Here is a 21,765-nt window from a genome sequence, read left to right as displayed (position 1 = left end):
TTTGCGCAAGAGCATCCGTGCCAGCGTAGACCCTCTCTTGTGCAAGAAAGCTCTGATGGCCATTTTAGCCATCAGTCTTTCTTGCGCAAGAAATATATGTTGCCTGTCTATACTGGCCTCTTGCGCAAGTGTAGAGGGCTTTTTCCTGAGCGGGAGCATCATAGTTCTTGTGCAAGAAGCACTGATTTCTTACATTAGAACGTCAGTGTTCTTGTGCAAGAACTCGTGGCCAGTGTAGACAGGCGGCAAGTTTTTGTGCAAAAGCAAGTGCTTTTGCGCAAAATCTTGCCAATGTAGACACAGCCCTAGTTTACATGAGAGTGATTTTTAAATTATTTTTTTCATAGTTAGTCCTGTCCAGAAATTAAAACATCTTCAATTCCATCGATCCCCTAAATATTTTTAAAGCCTTAAAAAGCCTCAGCTAAAAAAAATTGAAAACAAGTTTCTGAGATCTGTTACTCTTCCTAATGGACAGCCCATTTCCTCAATTTCAGTTCACTTTAAAGGCAGACCACTACTTTCTGTGTTGTGATTGTGGTGAGAGTGTATGTGACGGGCTTGATTCAACCCCAGGATTTTCATAGGTCACATAGGAGAAAGAGGGAAGGAACTTCTTGTAAGTCCTACAGAGATATGAATTGGCTAAGAGCTCTGGATATTCCAGGAAGGTGTCTCATTAAAGGACAACTAATTAGGCAAGACTCAGATAACACATTAATACTTCAGTGTGGAGCAGTAAGTAATTCCACTCCCATTTTAGAGATTGGGAAACAGGCCCAGCACTTTTAGATGGTGCATAAAGAAACACAGTGAGTCAGTCTCATAGGGGGACTAGAACCCCAGTATCTGCAGTCCTAGCCCTATGTGCACTGTTTCATGGTACTGCCCCTTCCAGGGCATCGCTTCATAATCCTGCCAACTTTTCTTAAAATTTACCTGACTCAGAATTACCCAAATTACCAGTGTCGTTTAAGAGCCCCCCTAACAAACAGCAAGGAATTTAGTCTCACAACTCTCCCCTGTGAGGCAGGGATGTTTTAGAGAAGCTGGTGTGGTTTAGTGGCTGGTTCATGAGCCTGGTTCTAATCCCACTTCATCTCCCTGTGCCTCTATTTACCCATCCGCCCTTTCTCTGTCTTGTCTCTTTAAACTCTAAAACTTATTGGAGCACAGAGGCTGTCTACTGTGTATCTCTACAGCAGCAAATACAATAAGGCTTCAGACTAGGCTTCAGTGTAAGCACTACTGCACTGTAAATAAATAACATTAGCCCCACTTGACAGATGGGAAACTGAGGCAAAGAGATTTGTACAAGGTCACACAGGAAGTCTGTGGCAGAGCCAGGGATGGCACTGTAGTTTCCTGAGTGCAAGAACAAGGTTTTACCCACAAGCCCCACCTGCCTCTCAAACCAAACTTCTTTCTGAGCTTTAAAACACACAGGAAATGTTATGACTTTCCATCCACCCCACATATAAACCACTTTTAATTTACTGATATATCTCCCTATTTCCCAGATCCAGCTAAGAATGGCTAGCACTAGAACTGTTCATTAAAGATTGAGAGCAAATAAATGAAAAAGAATGTCATTTACACCTGACAAGTAGAGCCCATATCATTTGTTATCCCTTTGATTACCCATGTTGCTCGTATGTACCAATGCACTTAATATGCCATTCTTTCTCCACTTACAGGTTTAAAAGATGAAAGGTACAAGCTTATCCATTATTCAAAGAATAAATTATCTATCAGCCTCTCTAAGGTAACAATTCAGGATGAAGGCACATACAAATGCAACTGCTATGACAGAACAGTCAAAACCAAGGAAGTGAATGTTATTGTCTTAGGTGAGTTTCATTAAAGAAGCTACATTTTCATAAGTTTCTAATAAAATCCAAGCTCCTCCTACACTTTTGTTTCTGAATGAAGGTTATCCCCTTTTACTTTATTCTTTTTTAAATAATATGTTATGCTGGTGCAGCTAACAAGAGCTCTCTTGTTCCTTGTCTGTGAAGGAGTTAAACATTTAATGCATTTCGAACTGTATTATATACTATGCCAAACAGAGTTGTCAAATAAGGAATTTGTCGGAATTTAATTGTATTATTCAAATGTGTGTAGCAAGTATCTATCTCTGTTTTCCCGCAAGTTAGGTTGCCAACCAGCACACCAGAAAAAGACTATAACCATGTCCATCCTTTACTCCGCCTATTTATTCATGGCCAACTCCTGCTGTGGAGATATCTGAGCTGAAAGCTAACAGCTGAGCAAAGATCTAGTGATAAGCAACTCACATACTTTCTTTCAGAGGACAGTGCTAAACAGTCAAAATTAGTGAAGAAGTATATATGCTTGTATATTGGGGTGGACAAGACGTCCTCTGTGGACCAGATCCAGACTGCCAAGCTGGTGGATCCGGCCCGTGGCCACCCTTCCTCTCTCCACCTCTAGGCTAATCGACACCTGGGGGTGGTGGGGCACGCAAAGCCTCCTCCCCCACCAGGGGCATGTGGCACCAGAGGAAAACAACTGGAGATTCTCTCTAGGCACGGGGGCGGGGAGCAAAGATTTCATGCGCTCCCCCACCCCAGGCCAATCAGGCTCTGTGAGTGGGTGAGCACGAGAAGACTCCTGGCCCTGCCCCTTCTGCCTGAGGCCCCGCCCCTTCCGGGGCAACCCAAGGCCACTTCAAAAATTCATGAAGTGGCCCCCTTTTAAAGATTATTGCTCACCCCTGCTGTATATGTTTCAAAGAGGTAGCCGTGCTAGTTTGCTTCAGCAAAAACGAGTGCTCATTAACACAGTTGTAACAGTCCCATCTCTGTTGGTATGCCGTCTGATTCTTGCACTTCATGCATCTGACAAAGTGAACTGCAGCTCACAAAAGCTAATGTCCTAATAAATTTGTTAGTCTTTAAGGTGCCACCAGACTCCTTGTTCTTGATGCGTGTTTATGTTCTTTAAAGATGGTCACACAGTTGCACCGTGTGTCCTTATTTTGTAATAAGTTCCAGTCAAGATTATTGTAAAGCAGATTTGAAACTGAACAAATTATGTTAACTAAGGCTGCAGACAGCTGCATATATTTTACAAGTTGAACCTCTCTAGTCCAGCAACATCCGTGGTCTGGCATGATTTTAGTTAGCCGGATGTCCACTTATCATAGGTGTGGCCAAGTTTTCTGCGGTCCCATCAAGTTTGTTTATAGCCACCAGTCCTGGATCTCAGTGTTCTGTGCTGTTATTTAGCTCTAATTTACTCCTAAATGTCTTCTAAGAGCCCAGTAAGCAGTGGAAGCTTTGGTAATGCTGCTAGACAATATTGACCTCTGGGGTTAGGCAAATTCTTTGGTTTGGCACCAGTCAGGTTCCAAGGATGTCAGACACAGAGATTCAACCTACACTAATGTTAATGGTTTCATATGGCATTTCAAGTTCTTGGCATATGCAAACATAAAAGATACCAAGTGTTCAAGATTCTGGAATAGCACTCAAATTGTATAGACCAGTGTTTCTTAAACTTTTTAAGATCGAGGAACATCAAATAATAATTTTTTTTTATGAGGAACATCAAGGATTTTTTGTTGAGCAAAAAAAGGAGGGGGCGGGGGAGACAGGGAAAAGTTGTTGAGCCAAGAAAGAAAAAGCGATCGGGGGGAAAGTTATTGAGCAAAAAAAAAAGGTTGCCTGCCCCTTTAAGGGCAGCCATTTTGAATTCTGTTGTTGTCCGCAGCACACCTCCGACTGCCTCGCGGCATTCACCGGTGTGCCACGAAACACAGTTTAAGGAACACTGGTATAGACTGTTAAAAATGTAGGTGTTTCAGTTACTTAGGAGTAACTTAAAAAACAACAAATGGTCTGGTAGCACTTTATAGACTAACAAAACATGTAGATGATCTCATGAGTTTTCATGGGCACAGCCCACTTCTTCAGATGACCGGAGTTTTGAGTTTAGGATGTGCAGACCCAAAATAAATAGAGGAGGAAGGGGGGGAGAGGAAAAAGAAGGAAGGGGGCATGAAACAAGGAGCAGAGGGTATGAAAATATCAAAGGGAAAAACAAGTAGGCAGAACTGATAATCTGTAAGCACCTGAAGATTGGATAGTTAAAAAGAAGCAGATAAGGATGCTACCAGACCATTTGTTGTTTTTTTAAGTTTATCCTGTACAGCAGTGTTTCTTAAACTTTTTAAGACCGAGGTACACCAAACAATAATTTTTTTTATGGAGAACACTAAGGATTTTTTTGTTGAGCAAAAAAAAGGAGGCTTACCCCTTTAAGGGTGGCCATTTTGAATTCTGTTCTCTCCGCGGCACACCTCCAACTGTCTCGTGGCACACCAGTGTACCACAGAGTACACTTTAAGAAATGCTGCTGTACAGACTAACTTGGCTACCCCCTGAAGCTTACTTAGGAGTGTTACCCAGACCTTGAGACTAATATAATTTGTGGTGAAGTAGGTTAAAAAGGTTGATTATTGATCCATTCATTGGGAAGGAGACTTTGGTCAATTGATACATAAGTAATTGACCAAATGGCCTTGTGATTTAGCTCTATATTGTTTTTTTCTCTGTTGTGTTCTCAACACTGATCACCAATTGGCACAAGTGAGACCCAATTCTGAGGGACTCTTGGTCAAAATCTAAATGAGATCACCTTCCCAAGAACCTGATTGGGCAGAAGAGTTATACTTTATTGTGATTGTGTAGTTTGATTCTGAAAACCTAAATGGTTAAAAGAAACCATTTTCTGGTTAGGGGGCCAGATCATAGTTCAATGCTATTTTTAATTGCTCCATCAATTGCTGTGAAGTTATGAAAGCTCATTCAACTTTAGTCCTTTTCTTTAGTGAAGCAGTTGAAATGTTTTTAAAGGTGATAGATATGGGTAATTAGTTAAACAGTTGTGGCTTATATTAAAAACCCTAATATATGTTTTATGCCCTATCTTTCTTGCAATGTATTGGAGAGATAGAAGGGGCCACGTCATGAAATGGCAGCATCTGTGAAAGATATAAAACAGGGAAAGAGAAGGGAAGCTTTCTGGACCTTTGTAGGAGCTAGCCAGAATGTCTTGGGCTTCACAAAATACAGGGCACTGATTTCTCCTACTTAGGGCTGTGACTGTCTGAAAAGCTGCCATGTGGAACTATTAGTTCCATCATAGACGAGAGCTGCAGAACCACATCGGAAACTGGCCATGACAATGGCCAAGAGAGAAACTCAGCAATCAGATAGGGTAGGGGAGCTAGTGTACCAGTCTTCAAAGTCTGAAATACAGGGTTTCATGTGCCAGCAAGTAAATAAAGTACCGTAAACGCAGCCTAGTGTGGATGGTAGGCCAAATTCTCTGCCCCCTCTCTCGTGTCCTTGAGTAGTGCAAGATGGAATCTGGCTCTAGCTTCTTTGCTGGGGAGATCCTGGTGTGGAGGTGTTCCGAGTGAGTGCAGAGATGGCATAGTACAGTTCCCCCACCACCATCCCTGCTATACTTCATCTCCAGCACCGGGGAAAGGGAACGACTGTGGGAGAAAAAGACAAAACACACTGTGCTCTAGCTATGCTCAGCTTTGGTGAACAATCCACTGGAAACTGCTGCCAGCTCGCACAAGTCATGATAGCCTCTATGCTGCTCTAACCAGGGCTGGGGCCAGGGAAAGACTCAGGTGGGCATGCCCAGTTCTGTGGCTTAGGGACTGTCTTTATATGTATCTCTATACTGCCAAGCAAACTGGATCCTGCTCCTGTCTGGGGTCTCTAGATGCACCCTTAACTTAAATAAATAATAATAATGTGAGAAACATGCACCCAGTCATGAAACTGATTGCACAAGAGTGTAAGAGCCTAATCCCATCATGCATTTCTTTGTTACAGCTGCTCCCTCCAAGCCAGTGTTGGAAGTATCAGAAATTAGAACCGATGGTGAAGAAGAAAAGATTGTACTGAGCTGCTTAACCTGGGGAAGTAAACCTCCTCCTCAGATTACTTGGCTGCTAGATAATGGGCTAGAAGTCTATGGTGAGTTTTCAATGGCCACAGGGTGGCATTTGCTTGAAATATTCTTGTCAGCCATTTATGTACTGTACAAACACCACTCAACCTAGGGATGTTAAATATCGGTTAATTGGATAGTCGAGTAACCTCATGAATTCTTATCGGTTACTTAACTATTCTATAGTCCCCAGGGGCGGGGCCGGCAGCCAGTGCGCTCTGGCCTCACTCCGGGGGAGCCCCTGCCACTCCGCGCTGCTGCCTCTTTATCAGAGGCAGCAGCACTGGGTGTCAGGCAGGAGCTGGTCTGCAAGTGGAGCCAATTTAAAAAACAGCTCCCCTCGTGTACTAGCTGCCTGTCGCCTTATGTTGCTGCCTCTGATAAAGAGGCAGTAGAATGGGGCGGCAGCAGCTCCTGTTTAAGGGAGGGTCTAAGCTCTCAGACCCGGCATGATGCGGAAATGAGCCACTGCCAGGCTGCCTGCCCGCCTGGTTCCTAATACACTTTAAAATGCAGCGGGGGTAGGCCAGCCTGCTAAAAAGTTTATTGGTGATGATGGGGGGGAGGGAATGCATGTAGTCTATAGCATTAACCTATAAGCTTTTGCTTATCGGTTAATCAGCTACACTGTTACATCTCTAACTCAACCACAAAGGCCTCAGCACCCAAAGTTGGAGGTCTGAGAATTGCATGCAAGTGCTAAATCCTGGGGAGACCTTTCCTTAAAGGGAAGGGATTGACATGATTATTCACATTAGAGTCACGCAGCTAACAGCGCTTGTAAGGTACAATTTTCACAGCACAGAGAGAATTAGAAAACCCTCAAACTCCCTCTGTGACTAACCACATTTTATAGACAGGAGGTCAGAAGAATACAGAGGTTAAGACGCAGATTCTGTTCTGAAATTCACACTGAATGTAGCACTTATCCATGCCAGTAGTTCCACCGCTTACTGAAGTTCCACTATCTGCCTCCTATTGTCATTTAATGAAAAGCCCTCTTCCCTGTAGAGCTCTGAACACATGTATCTCGAGGGAGAGCAAGGGGCTACCTTGATTTTACTTGCATGTGGTGCAAACAACTGCTCTAAATATTGCGATCAAATAACAACTGCCTTGCTGGCAGGCGTAGCAATGTATGTTAGAGGAAATGCAAGACACTGTCAGCATGTGTGGGACAGATATGAAAGAGTAAGTGTGAATGGTTTCCTCTCTTTACTTGCTATTTTGTATCACGACGTGAAGATTATATTTCTATTTTGGATCAGGAAGTAAAGCTTACAAGTCTTCACCTGTAATCTTGGTAAAATATACATTTCAAGAGTTCTAGTTTAAAGGAAACTAGGGGGGATTAGGAGTTGTTCATTCTATTTTTAAAGTAATAAAGTTGTATATTATATGGACAGTGTTACACCATACAACCCAGAGAGATCTTTTATAGCTTGCATAAATGCTGTGTTATTTCAAAATAATGTGTTTTGCTTAGTTGGTTAGTTTGATTCACTGAGGCCTGGAGAATTTTAAACTGCTGCTGACTTATGTCTGATTTTGCCATTTGGATCTTTATTTAATGAGGGTGGTGTGATCACAAGCCGGGGCATTTTATATCTGATGCAATGTGCCCTTTGACCTTAAGTCACATGGGCATCTGGAAAGTTACATCTGCAGTTGTGTAACTAAAGATCCATATTGTTGCAGGCTTTTTTGTTTGATATCTGAGCAGACTTTTATGATGCAGGATTTGATATTAAAGAATGATGATGAATTCGCTCAACTGTTTGCAGTACACTACATGCAAGTTAAATGGAGTGTAGTTTTGAATGGAAAAATATTTTTGTTGGGTGATAAATTAAATCTCCTCCTTTAAAGAAGGCTGTAAACTAAGTTAAGAAACCAAGGGATTTCTCTGATTGCAAAGTTATAAATACTACCAGAGTTAACAGACAGGGCCGGCTTTAGGCCGATTCATCCGATTCCCCTGAATCAGACCCCGTGCTTAAAAGGGCCCTGCGCCCTAAATCCGAAAGTGTGCTGGTGTGCCAGGTGCGCTGCGGGAGAGGGCGCTAACCCCGGAGGAGTGCGGCGCTTCTCTGCACTGCAGGAGAGGTGAGTCGGCCCCTGGGTTTTAGTGAAGTAGAACCAAACTTGTAGGGTTTTTTTCTCCAGTGCACCGTAGCATGTAGATTGCAATTAAGTGACTGTAAAAACATGATTTCTGCTCAGCACTTATATGTAGGATTGCCAGATATCGTTACAAAAAATCCCCAACAGGCAAGGAAACAAATTTGTTAAGCAAAAAAAAAAAAAAAGTCATTGCACGTGTAAATTACCGCGCTCCTCGCTCCCCTCACAGATGCCGCCGGCCATCCATCCAAGGAAAACAGAAAATACTGGACATTTTACATGTCCGGTATTCTCTGGGTTTTTTTACCGGACGGAAGGCCAAAATACTGAACTATCCAGGTGAAAACCGAACATCTGGCAACCCTACTTATGTGTTGCTTGAGCAGACCAAAAGTAAAGCAGATTTATGACTGGAAAGTTTTTCTTTAAATTGCTCCTGACTGTTATGCACTTAAATGTTTTCTTCAAATGGTTACTTAGGTGACACCAAACACAAGTTTGAACACGATGGAAAGAAATGCAACACAACCAGCACGCTCACAGTCCGTGCTTACAACCAGGATTCAACAGCCAGTTGTGTCATTCATCATGAAACCGTACAAGAAGGAAAATTGACAGCATCCTTCCAGTTTAAACATTTCAGTAAGAATAGTATTTATTTAAGCATTGGTTGATTGATGGTGATTCCTTTTAGTATTTGAGCTTGAAAAATAAGACTCTCACTTGTATGGTGCTTTTCATCAATAGATCTCCAAGCATGTTGCCACACACATCAGTATTATCAGCCCCCCTTTTACGGATGGGGAAAGTGAGGCACTAAGTAACCTCAGCAAAGTCATCCACAAACAAGGAAGTGAACCTAGGTCTCGAGTCCTAAAATAAGACTCTATTAGGCCATACTGAATTACTCCAGTATCTCCCTGCATATGCACTGACACATAGCTGAACCTGTGGTCTATCATTCAGAAAGTCTCTTCAGTGTGAATTCTGGTTTTGGAAGACAGTGCTCTCCAGTGGTTAAAGAATGGACTTGGAGCTGGATTCCAAGCTTCTACTACTACCTGTGCCTCTTACACACAGTGAACCTGATCCAAAGCACATTGAATTCAGTCAAAATTCTGGGTCCATGTGTTACACCACACAACCCAGAACACTGGAACATTCACTTCTGCTCCTTGTATCTCTGTTTACCATCTGTAAAATGGGCCTAATACTTATTTACCTCCCATACATACTGTTAGATATGGTTAATGCATGTAAAGTCCTTGGAGAGCTTCAGATGAAAGAAACTAGAAAATGTTGAAGTACTATTATTATTTTCCAGTGACTACTTCAAGCTCAGCTCCAAATATGCTAGAAATAAGTACAAAGACCTCTGAGAATCCTCAGCATTATGTGGGTAAGTACAATAATAAAAAAGCCCCTGACTTTTTAAAAAAGATGTTTTATGAATTATCATTTATTAATTTTATCTCTTTAATGCATTGGCTGTTTCCACAGAATCTACTCCAGAATCTATAATACAGACATCACCTGTGAGCATATCTCTAGCAACAAGTACCCAACAGGAAGTTTTCTCTTCTCAGGCAACCGTTGGTAGGTTCCATGTTTTAAAATCTTTTCACTGTTGTAAATTAAATAATATAAACAGTAGAACAGTGCTAAATTAAGGCAATCTGGGGTTTAACGGAGACAGATTCAATTACTATGACTGCTTGGCCAATATTACTTTTTGGCATTTATATGACCACATGATTGTGAAATAAATCATATAAAATTATTTGTAAAGTGCTTTTGTAAAGCTAAAATGGGCAGTCAAAATATATTCAAAGATAATACTGACTATTGCTTGCATTATGTTTAGAAGCGTGTTTTTCTTTTCCAGTGATTGCTACAGAGTCCAACCCAAATATTAGCACAATCTTCTCTCAAAATCCTCTGCACTCTACTTAAAATTCACATCTGTTATTTTGGAAAAAATATATAGTTGGTCCCATATAAAAACTTAGCGTATGTCTACACTGTGGGGGTTAAAACTCTGCTGCGTCCAAGGAATGTGTTTGCTCTTCTGGTTTTTTTTGCGGAAGAGCAAACACGCTCTTTCTGTATTCCTTGTTCTATAAGGGATAAGGGCTCCAACGAAAAAGGAGGCTTTTCCGCTATTTGGCACCCTCTTCCGGAAAAGTGATCGGAAAAAGCTAGGCAAATTGTGGAGTGCAATTTGCATTGCTTTTTCAGAAAAACAACCCCCTATAATGTAGACCTAGCCTTAGAGACAAATATCTCTGGAGCTTGGGATATTTCAGATTTGAATTCCAACTTTCTGGGCTGGATTTATTTCTAAAATATGTCTTCCGATTTCTTTGTCTTTTTGGTGGATATTCCTTTAGAATCCAGCCAACCAGACTTTTCTACCACTGTACCTGAGAAGCCATCTAGCCATCTACCAGCAATACCTACCCAGCAGAGGGAACTACCAGCGAACACAACTATTTGTAAGTAAAAATTTCTTCTTAATGGCATTAAGGTGATTTGTTAAAATGTCACATGAGGAGCAGACGGAAATGCTGCTGAGAACGAATTTATATTCCAGCTGTTACGAAGATCCTTGAACCACAAAACACAATAGTTGTTATACACAGGTGAACATTTTAGAACTGCATCCATCCTAGAGAAATACTACCCCTCTCCGCTTGTCTCTTTGAGTATGTCTGCACTGCAGCATTATTTCGGAATAACTGATGTTCTTCTGAAATAACAAAATGTGCATCTACACTGCAAGCTTTAATGTCAAAATAATGTTGAGCTGGAGAACTTCTTATTCTGACTCATGGTAACCCTCAATTTACGAGAAGCAAGGGAAGTCAAAGGAAGAGTGTTCTTTCAACTTCCTGCTGGTTAGACAGCGCCAAAAGCCAGATTAAGCTATTTCAACTTCAGCAACACAATTGATGTAGCTGAAGTTGTGTAGCTTATTCTGACCTTAGCCCTGTTGTGTAGATGTGTCCTTTCTTTGTGGTGAAGACAAGCATATGGGACCAGTGGCCGTGAATTTATTAACACCTATCCCTGTGGATGCACTAGGTGGCACTGTGCCACAGGCTGACAGAAAATAAGCATGGTCAACACATCTTAAACTGTAAAGTTATTCAAGTGGTAACAAGTAGGCTTGTACCAGATATAAGGAAGGGGGAGAGGGCTGCATTACTACCATGTAAATTATGTTTTGTTTGACATGAACTTTCCAAACTTTAAAAGGGGTCTGGCTGGCTGGCTGTGCCCTTATTTTATGGAGATTTTAAAATGGAAATTAGCTAACTTTTTTTTAATGTCAGTACAATTTGACCCAGAACCTCAAAGGTGCTTAGCTGTCTAACTCATTAATTTCACTGAATTTGGGCACCTAAACAGCTTAAAGGATCCTGGCCTTTGTGCCTTTGAGACCTCTCCAACTGTGTATGTGTGTGTGTATGTATATATGTGTGTATATGTATAATGTTATAGACAGACAGCATATAAACTAATTGTTTTACAAATGAGTTTAATTTATACACTGTCTATACACTGTGTTTTGTTTTCATTTCTACAGGGTCAGAAGTTACAGTAACTTCAACAGTGAAGGACATTTCTAGTTCAGAAGAACCATCAACAAGCAGTGAATCAGCTACTCAGAATGCTAACAGCACCATTGGTACATGTACTAATGAATGTCTTTGTAAGCAGAATGCCCATATGCTGTAATGAACAGGACTGGTAGACAGGAACTCCACTGTTCTAATCCAGGATCTACTACTGACTTATTCCATTACCTTGGGGGAGTCATTTAAAGGCTCCACTGAGCCTTTATCAAAGGCTCGGGAATTTCAATGTGCAGTTCCTACAAGGCATCCACATCCCCTCATGATTTTGAAAACCTCGACCTCTGATTCTGGTTCTCTACTGTAAAACGGAGTTCATTAATGTTCACTTGCTTATGGGGCCATTTGAGAGTCAGCTACAGTGGCTGTTGCACAGTGCTCTGAAGTCTAAGTATTGTTATGATTAATATTAGCTAAAGAATTGGATGGCTTGTCTGCCATGGGAATTTACATGAGCCAGGAGTGGGAAAGAACTGAGTAAGACCATCAAGGTTTGGTGCTAAGGGACAAATTTGACTCCCAACTCCATGGCCACAGGGTTTTTACTCCTTCCCCACAGTGGAAACATTTTGTTTCAACCGCACAAAGGTTAGCTGGGTTCAAGAGAGCTGTGCATCTCTGAGTGGTTCAAAGCACAAACAAGGCCAGAGGCTTCACCACTATTAAGTCCTGAATGTCAGGGCTGTATTAGAGACAAGCAAGCCTGTTCCTACCATTGGGCTTATGTAGTCTATGGCAAAGGACTTCTAGAGTAAGAACATTCCCTGACATCTTCCCCATGCTTGGCCCAGAAACTCCAACTGAAAGCTTGATTTTACTCTTAGGAAACAATGGGTTACAGGATAAGTTTTGGTTCTCAACTGCAAAATCATTCACTTGAGGAAAAAATAAAGCATTTCCTCACTTTTTTGAAATGTGTAAGTGATTTAGAAGCACAAATCCTTTTGACTTTCAATGTGATTTCTGTGTCTAAATTTCTTGGACCCAAGAAGGTTTTAAGGATGGCTTTAATGATTTGAGCCATTGGCACTTATGAAAGCTCTGTCCTTAAATGGCATTTATTAGAACCGTAGCTAAGAATTTTCATAAAACCCATTGTTAGACTCCTGAAATACTGCCGTAGTAAGGTGGAATTTTGTTGGGTCTGTCCACAGTTTGGATGCCTGATCAGACTATTGAAAGGGAAAAAGTAAGTAAAAATATTTTCTCCTTTCATGTCTGCAGAAAGAACTTTGAATATCACAGAAGAAACATCTTTTACAGATACACCAACAATAAGCAATGAACAATCAACTCAAAACTCCACAATCATCACTGGTAAACTTTTTAATGATGGAATAACATAGTAATCTAATGAACTGAACAAAGTGCTGGGAGCCAAGAATTCAAATTCTAAATTCACTTGTAACATTGGATCACACTGTAATATTGGTCAACTCACATTACTTTGTTTTCCAGTTTCCTCAATTGTAAAACAGAAATAACACTTGCAAATCTTCAGGTACATCTACATAGCAGTGATATTTCGGAATAACGTTAGTTATTCCGAAATAACATAGCCCGCATCTACACTACAAGCAGTTATTTTAACAATGTCGAAATAATGTCAAGCTGGAGGACTTCTTAGTCTGACTCCTGTAACCCTCCTTTTACGAGGAGTAAGGGAAGTTGGAGCAAGAGTGTTCTTCCTCGGACTTCCTGCAGTGTACACAGCGCCAAAAGCTGAAATACGCTATTTTAACTTAAGCTATGCAATTGACGTAGCACAGGTTGCGTACTTTCATTCGACTTTAGCCCTGCTGTATAGAGATACCTGACGAGACCTATTCTGAGGCTTAATTGTTTGATCATCCTGTTCTCTAGCATGGATAGAAATCTCCAAGTTTTATATTTAACACTAAAGAATATAGAGCTGGATCTTCAACTCATATAGATCAGCATAGCTCCATCTATCCCAATTTACATCCGTTGAAAATCTGACTCATACACATTCCTCGGAATCATTATATTTTGAATTAATACTGTAGTGTGTAAACAGACCGTGATTGGGCTAATCAGAGATACACTGTTCATTTCTACAGGAGCAGAAATCACAATAAATGTGACATTTGCAGAAGAAACCTTTGGGACAGAAGAATCATCAATAACCCATGAAGAAACAACCCTGAATTCTAATGCTACCATCAGTAAGCACTTGTTAATATTAAACTCTAAATGGGCCTTCCTGAAGTCAGCCTGGCTCCCAGCAGCAAAGTGTCTACATTACCAAATCCACCATGAAGGACACTATGGCATTCCACAAGGCAGAACGGAAAAGTCGACAAAGGCTTCTGTTGTCAACCGCGAAGGGTCCAGACTACCGTGCTGTGCCGCCAAATAGATGATCAGCATAGCGCAGCAGCCATTTTGATGTAAATGAAGCGGCGAATATTTAAATCGCCATTTCATTTTCCTATGTCTATGCCTCTGTTGACGGAGCCATGTAGTCTAGACATACCCTATGTTCTCAACACAAACTTGAGCAACAATCTAATCATTAGTCTTAAAAATGATCTCCCATTATCTGTCATATGCTCCTTTATTTCTGATGAACAGGCGTGCATTCCTGTCATATCACTTAGCACTATCTCGAATAGACAGCCCTCATCTTCTTACCTAAAATTCATAGTTAGTAGCTACTTAACTGTATTCAAAATATGTCTTTTATAGAAACAGATCTTAATTCTGAAGGAATCAGACAAAGGGAAACAAGTGTTTTGTTACCAGTCCTGGTAGCTGTCCTCATCTTTGTGATGCTCATCATAGTCCTGCTCTTCATGAGAAAGCTGAAAAAAGCACATGGAGTCTGGAAGAGAGGTGAGTGACAGCACAATCTAAATCTCCAGTACAGGCAGTTCCCGGGGCTTACGAATGGGGCTTTTCTCGCCCCCAGAGGACGCGGGCGGCGGGACCGCCCAGACACGCCGCGGTCCCGCCGCCCGCATCTCCCTGGTCTGCTGGGGGGGGGGGGGGGGGGCGCAGCTAGTGCACCCCCCCCCCCCCCCCCAGCAGACCAGGCTTTTCTCGCGGACGCCTGTGGTAGAGCAGCTGGGGCACTGCCGGTTGGTCCCGCAGCGCCACTCCTCGGCGCTACTGGACCAACCCGGCAGCATCCCAGCTGCTCTGCCCCAGGCATCCCCATGTCAGCCGCTGCTGGTCAGTTTCAGCAGCGGCTGAATCAGGACGCCTGGGACAGAGGAGCTGGGGTGCTGCTAGGTTGGTCCAGTAGCGCTGAGGAGCGGCGCTACTGGAGCAACCCAGCAGCACCCCAGCTGCTCTGCCCCAGGCGTCCCCATGTCAGCCGCTGCTGAAACTGACCAGCAGCGGCTGACTACAGGAAGCCCGAGGCAGAGTTGCTCTGCCCCGGGCTTCCTGGAATCAACCGCTGATCAGTTTCAGCAGCAGCTGACTTGGGGACATCTGGGATAGAGCAGCTGGGGTGCTGCCAGGTTGGTCCCCGCAGCGCCGAGGTGCGGCGCTGCGCTGCGGGGACCTACCCGGCAGCGCCCCAGCTGCTCTGTCCCAGGCGTCCAGATTCAGCTGCTGTTGAAACTGATCAGCGGCTGATTCCAGGAAGCCTGGGGCAGAGAAACTCTGCCTCGGGCTTCCTGTAGTCAGCGCTGGTCAGTTTCAGCAGCGGCTGAATCTGGACGCCAGTTCCGACTTACGTACAAATTCAACTTAAGAACAAACCTACAGTCCCTATCTTGTACGTAACCCGGGGACTGCCTGTAATGTCAGTGTTTAGGATGGATGTGAGGGATTAGATAGTTGAGGTGGTTGGTAACATCATAAAGGACCCTTGCATGTCTAGATCATTGGTTAAAAATCAAGCCTGTGTCAGAACCGAAAGTTGTTACAAACTTCAGGACATAGGTGCTGGAACAGTTTTTATAGTGGGGGTACTATGAGCCATTGAACCAAACTGGATTAAGTGGAAACCACTTTGTGTTGGGGAGGAGGGATAGCTCAGTGGCTTGACCAGTGGTCTGTTAAGCCCACAGTTGTGAGTTCAATCCTTGAGGAGGCCATTTGGGGCAAAAATTGTCAGGGATGGTACTTAGTCCTGCTATGAAGGCAGGGGACTGGACTCAATGACCTTTCAAGGTCCCTTCCAGTTCTAGGAGATAAGCAATCTCCATTCATTTGTATTTTTAACCCTTTTTCCCTTCTCCTCCGCATCCCTAGTTCAAGCACTTTTGGGTCAGGATCCAAGGGGAAATGCCTAGGGCCTCTGGCCACATCTCAATGGACAACAGTCTTTATCACAAAAGCCTCCATCAATGACTGGCACTAATTGGCTCAGCTGCTCCTTTTTGGCAGTACAACTAAGCTACATCTACACTGCACAGTTATTTTGGAATAAGCTATTCCTGAATTTTGAAATAGCACGTATACACTGCAGGGAAGCCTCAAAATGCGTCCGAGGCAGGCTTCCCTAATGTAGACATGCTATCTGGATTTAGAGCCCCAGGAGGAATAACTGAGAATGGCCCTGGTGAGGGACTATTTCAAAATAGCAGAAGTGGAGCATCTACACACGCCTTATTTCAAAATATCTATTTCGGAATAGACGTTATTCTTCATAGAATGAGGCTTACAGAAGTCAGAATAAGCCATCCATTATTTCAAAATTATTTTGAAATAAAGGAATTGCTGTGTAGATGCTCACATAGTTATTTTGGAATAACAGCTATTATTCCAAAATAACTTTGCTGTGTAGACACACCCATACTGTGCTCTGACCACAGCATATCCTTCTCATTCAAGATTTGGGCATGTGCAGAGGGAGAGGGGGGCAAATATGTGAAAAAAAATCACAACATAGTGTTTGCTTATGTTATCTGCGCAGAAAATGACACTTCAGAACAGACGCTGGAGAGTTACAAATCCAGGTCTAACGAAGACAATCAAGCCGTTGAGAAGAATGGTCAAGGTAAGCTACCACCACTACCCTCGGTCATTAAAATTCTTGTTGCAATCCGAGTTTTGCTACTGACTTCAACCAGAGCAGATTCATGCTACCCTCAATGTTTGAGAAAGATTTGCAAGCTGTAAATCTTATGCGTCAATCATGCATTTTAGTTAAACCTTCTGAGTAGCCCACTGCCCAGTACAGACACACGAGCACTTTAACAATCTCTCAGATTCATCCTTATAACTGGGAACCCCATGAGAGATTACAGTGATGCTTAAAGCTTTTGCCTGGGATTTTCAAAGGAGCCTAACAGTTAGTTGTACAAATCCCATTAGAATTTAACAAGACCTGAGTGCCGAATTCCCATAGGTGTCTTTCAAAATTACAGCTTTCTATTTGGTTTTTATTAGATGTGTTTGGTAGTTATTTTGTGAACATGTATTATGAATGAGAAATGCTCATTTAGGGGTGACAGGGTATGAATGATATGGGAGAGCAAGGAAATAAGGCTGCGCTTTCCCCAAAACATTACAGGTGATATAATTCTGCAAAGTAGTGGCTACCCAAATTTCAAAACACTTCCTTGGCTACATGCCATGAATAAAACTAGGGAGCTGGGGGATATTCCATGACTTGCAGTCCTTAAGTCAAGACTGGGGTCTTTCTAAGAGACTGCCACAGCTCAAATAGAAGTCATGGGTTCAAAGTAGAAATTATTGGGTAAAGCTCCTTGTCTCATGTTATCTATGAGGTGGGACTAGGTGATTGTAATGCTCCTTCTGGCATTAAGAGCTATAAATATTTACAGAAATATTTTATCAAAAATAGATACACATGTAATATTGGTGAGACTTGTACCTTTTTTAGATGAACAGAAATTGCTTGTTTGCTGATTTCATAACACCACCCACCCAGGCTGTCCAGCTGCTGCCTGAGTGAGTGGAGGAGGGGGCCACATTGAACCCACTACTCTGTGCTCTAGAGGCTGATGCCCTATCCCCTAAGCCACTCCTTCAGCAGGGCTTTTATTCCTGCCTTCTAAATGTGGGAGCCAGCTCCATCCCTGGGGCAGCTGGTGTTGGCTGAAAAAAAGCAAATATTCTTGTAAAAAAATGGGAAAAGGTTTTATACTTAACATTGTAAAGAGGTGGCTGGATTTGGTGCTCCTGAGAATCCATTAGCAATGCTTGCTTTCAAATAACGATTTAATCAGCAAACGCAACCTGCACATCCTCAGTTTTGTCTTCACTTTGTAGTTACAGAAAAACCCAGCTGTAGGTTGCCTTTTAAAACTCTGTGGGACACCTTGCTGTAAAATGTATTCCTGGAATCTAAAGAAACACATGCAGCTTCGTAGTTTAAAAGCTGGACTAGTTGAAAAAGGGAGTACAATTTGCCAACAATTTTACTATAAAATAATTCATTTTTAAATAAAAAATGTCAGTAACTTTCTTAAACTTGACAAATTTTGATCAGCTCTGTGTAATGGGTTGAAAAATGAGGGAAGAAAAAAAGCAAATATTCTTGTAAAAATGGGAAAAGGTTTTATTTCAAAATGCAGAGTATTTCAACCAGCCTTAATAAAAAAGAAACAATTATTTTCTTGACCATAAATTAATTTATATTGGATCATGTCTTCCTGCTCAATCACTCTTGAAAATTGCTAGAGTTACTATTACTGTAATATCTATACACCGTCACTTTTAAAAAATGTATTTATCAGTGATGTTAAAGGATGAATTTTAGTCAAAATAAATCCCCCAGTCTATGTACGAACTTCAACAAATATGAATTTATCTTCCAGTTGCCAATACGAAGCCTAATATGCAATATGTAACTGAAGGATATGCCGAAACAGTAAAGAGGAATTCAGAAGAAAGAGATGTTTCAGCATTTGAGAAACACCTGGTGTGTGGAAAAGAAACTGACGTATAGTAGTCAGTATTTGTTGACAATATTGTATGATGTACAGAATTAATATGGTATGTTCTCATATTTATAGTGTGACTGATCTGATGGTATGTAAAACTGTCAGTCTGATGTATCAACATCATAGTCTGAGGATTTCAGACAGAGGTAGAAATGCTTGATCTCACCTTGGATGGATCACCATGTTAACACTGTAAAGAGGTGGATGGATTTGTTGCTCCTGAGAATCCATTAGCAATGCTTGCTTTCAAATAATGATTTAATCAGGTATTTAAACCAGCAGATTTAATTAATGTGTATCATAAATGGATCAGACAAGTTTCAGAGCAAGTTATTTCAGCAATGAGGGTCCTGATAATGGAATGCACAGCCAGCCAATTGCAAGATGCAAATTTACTGGGAAGTTTATGCAACAGTTGTACAGCCACCTGAGACACATTGTCTACAGTAGGGCTACTCAACATATGGCCCGTGGGCTGTATGCGGCCCGCGGCCTGTTTGTTTGCAGCCCACGGTGCAGTTTGGGTTATGCGGGGCTCAACATGCAGCCTGCGGGTGGGAACCAAAACACAAAAGTATAATGGCCTTCTGTTGAAATGAGTTTTAGTAGTTACATTCCTGGACTGTCATTGCTCATTAAAAGTGCTGTCAGATGGGTAGAAATCGGGTAACTATTACATTTTATTAATATCAGCAGAACTGACTTAAATGGGGCCTGTGTATTGTATAGTCTTGCCTTAAACTTTGTATTCATACCCATCCAAGTGAATAAGCTATTTGCATATATCTGCATATATATTTGCATGTATATACAACCACACTTAAGTTGCGGCCCTCTGCAATTACTGTAACTATCATTGTGGCCCCCAGGGCTTCCAGAGTTGAGTAGCTCTGGTCTAAAGAAAGGCAAGAATTCCTGTGAAACTCACTTACAGCCAATATTTCTGAGCTAACTTTGGGAACCTAAGTTCAGGGGCGGATATACAGCAGGGCGAACGGGGCGGCCGCCCCGGGCCCCGCGCTTCAGAAAGCCCCGCGCATGCGCCGTGGCAAAGGGGGGGCCCCGCGGAAGTATGCTGCCCGGGGCCCCGCAAAACCGTCATCTGCCCCTGCCTAAGTTATCTAACCATTTTTCAACATAATACATATTTAGTGAATTAAATAAAAACACCCTGATTTTTAGAGATGTGACACAACATTTCTGCCTCAGTTAAACTAGGATAATACTACTTCCCTGCCTTGCAAGACAGTTGTGAGAATTAATTAGTTGAGCGCTTGATGATGAAACTTTTCCTTTGTCCAGTTTTTTGCTGGCTTCCAGAAATACTACAAAGGACATGATCAAAAGACAATGGGGTGCCACAGGCATGAATGAGGGTACAGTTTGGCCTTCAAAGCTATATTATTGGTGGAGCTGTCAGGGCCCAGGTTGAGTTTGTGTTCAAAAAAACTTCTGCGTGCAGACTAAGCAAATCTGATATGAAAACCAATGGGATACAATGGCTATAAAACCCGACAATGCTCCTGGTTAGCAACTTTTAGCACAAATCACACTTCAGTGAGAACTGCAGGTTTTGAAATTAAGTCCAGACTATGAAATTAGAGTTAAGGTAACCCAGAAAAGGATATTGCACCCACTTTGCTCATACCAGATGATAGCACTCCTCATCACAAGTAAAAAGTGAAAAACAGAATTTTGACTAGCACAGGTGTTGCTGCCATTACTGTCAGCAGTAATCTGGTTTTAATGCTGGAAAATTACTTCATTAAAAAACAAAAACAAAAAAGCAAAACCTCTGTGAACGCGAGAGTAAAAGACTACCGGTTTCTAGCATGTTTTAATATTGGTTTTACAATAAGACTTGAATTGTTTAATATTTAAACAAAACCATAAAAACATGTAAGCCACCATGATTGTTTCAAACTTGGTTTGTAAAGTGCTCTGTAAAGGGGAGGCCAAGTGTTTGTGAAATAGTGTTTCATAAATAATAACATTTGAAATCCTGATCTTCCAGTTCCATTGACACATAACACTTCTTTATCTTCAAGAAGATTCTTTATCTTCAAAGACTGCAAGATCAGACATTGTTAAAACTGAGGACTGTGAACAGCGGTCTGTTTTAAGTATTCTTTGTTCAACTCCATGTTTGAAATGTCAAGTGAATGCACTTTAACTCCATGAGCTTTGTCATTATTGTAAAAATGTTTATTTGTCTTATTTAAAGTATAGTAGAGCCTTAGGCATTTGGACATCGTAGTTCTGATGAAGACCATGTTAAGAGCCTCAATAGAAACTGTATGCACAGTGCAGGCTTCTGTCTAGGGCAGTGGTTCCCAAACTTTTCGACATCACACCCCCCTTTTTTATTTTTGAGAAACCCTCACCTCCCCCTCAAATAGCAGCAAAACTTGTTGACCAAAAAAAAAAAAAAGAACTGACAGGACAAAAACCAAAAATAGCAGTACAACTTGGGGGGCGGGGATTTCACGGAGGGAGGTGGGACTGGGTTGCCTCGTGCCCCCCCTGGAATTTCTTCACCCCCCCCCCACAGGGGGGCACACACACCAGTTTGGGAACCCATGGTCTAGGGAGTTTAAGGATACTTTTAATTGAACTTTTGTTTGCAATGTAACGATTGGTGCACCAGTTTTGTACTTTTTCCCCTTTTCTTGTAGCAGACATGCTTATAGCATGCTCCATAACAGTGCTCAACTTCTGCCATTTTAATAGTTCATGGTGTTCACTGGTGAACATTTTGGTTGCTTCTCTTTGGAGAACAGTTGGTTATTCTGAGTGATTTTTTTTAAAATAAACCAAACGTAAGTGTTAATCTACAAACTTAATGTATTTCTTTTTTAGAGAATAGTTTGGTAGTGCCTTGGTAGAGGTTGAACCTCTCTAATTCAGAACTCTCTCATCCAGAAACATCTGTCATCCGGAATTATTTTAATTAGCTGGATGTCCACTTTTCATGGGAGTGGCCAAGTTTCCCATAGCCCCATAAAGTTTGTTTATAGCCACCAATCCTGGCTCTCAGTGTTCTGTGCTGTAATTTAGCTCTAATTTACCCCTAAATGTCCTCTAACAGCCCAGTAAGCAGTAGAAGTGTGGGTAATGCT

General features: G+C 41.8%; 1 protein-coding gene across 1 annotated transcript in view; it reads left to right on the top strand.

Moving 5' to 3' along the window:
- Positions 1-21,443, top strand: part of LOC142820517 (cytotoxic and regulatory T-cell molecule-like) — a 31,257-nt gene extending 9,814 nt beyond the window's left edge. The window contains exons 3-14 of the mRNA XM_075909669.1: positions 1,698-1,850; positions 5,880-6,023; positions 8,602-8,763; positions 9,446-9,520; positions 9,622-9,717; positions 10,512-10,616; positions 11,711-11,812; positions 12,984-13,076; positions 13,841-13,945; positions 14,469-14,615; positions 16,651-16,734; positions 18,521-21,443. Of these exons, the coding sequence (XP_075765784.1) occupies positions 1,698-1,850; positions 5,880-6,023; positions 8,602-8,763; positions 9,446-9,520; positions 9,622-9,717; positions 10,512-10,616; positions 11,711-11,812; positions 12,984-13,076; positions 13,841-13,945; positions 14,469-14,615; positions 16,651-16,734; positions 18,521-18,651 (1,397 nt within the window). The 3' untranslated portion in view covers positions 18,652-21,443. The remainder of the gene's footprint in view (positions 1-1,697; positions 1,851-5,879; positions 6,024-8,601; positions 8,764-9,445; positions 9,521-9,621; positions 9,718-10,511; positions 10,617-11,710; positions 11,813-12,983; positions 13,077-13,840; positions 13,946-14,468; positions 14,616-16,650; positions 16,735-18,520) is intronic.
- The last annotated feature ends 322 nt before the right edge of the window (positions 21,444-21,765 follow it).

The sequence above is a fragment of the Pelodiscus sinensis genome, chromosome 26, assembly GCF_049634645.1.
Source record: "Pelodiscus sinensis isolate JC-2024 chromosome 26, ASM4963464v1, whole genome shotgun sequence".
Classification (NCBI taxonomy): domain Eukaryota; kingdom Metazoa; phylum Chordata; order Testudines; family Trionychidae; genus Pelodiscus; species Pelodiscus sinensis.
Note: the sequence above shows the minus strand (reverse complement) of the source record. Positions and strands in the feature narration are given on the sequence as shown.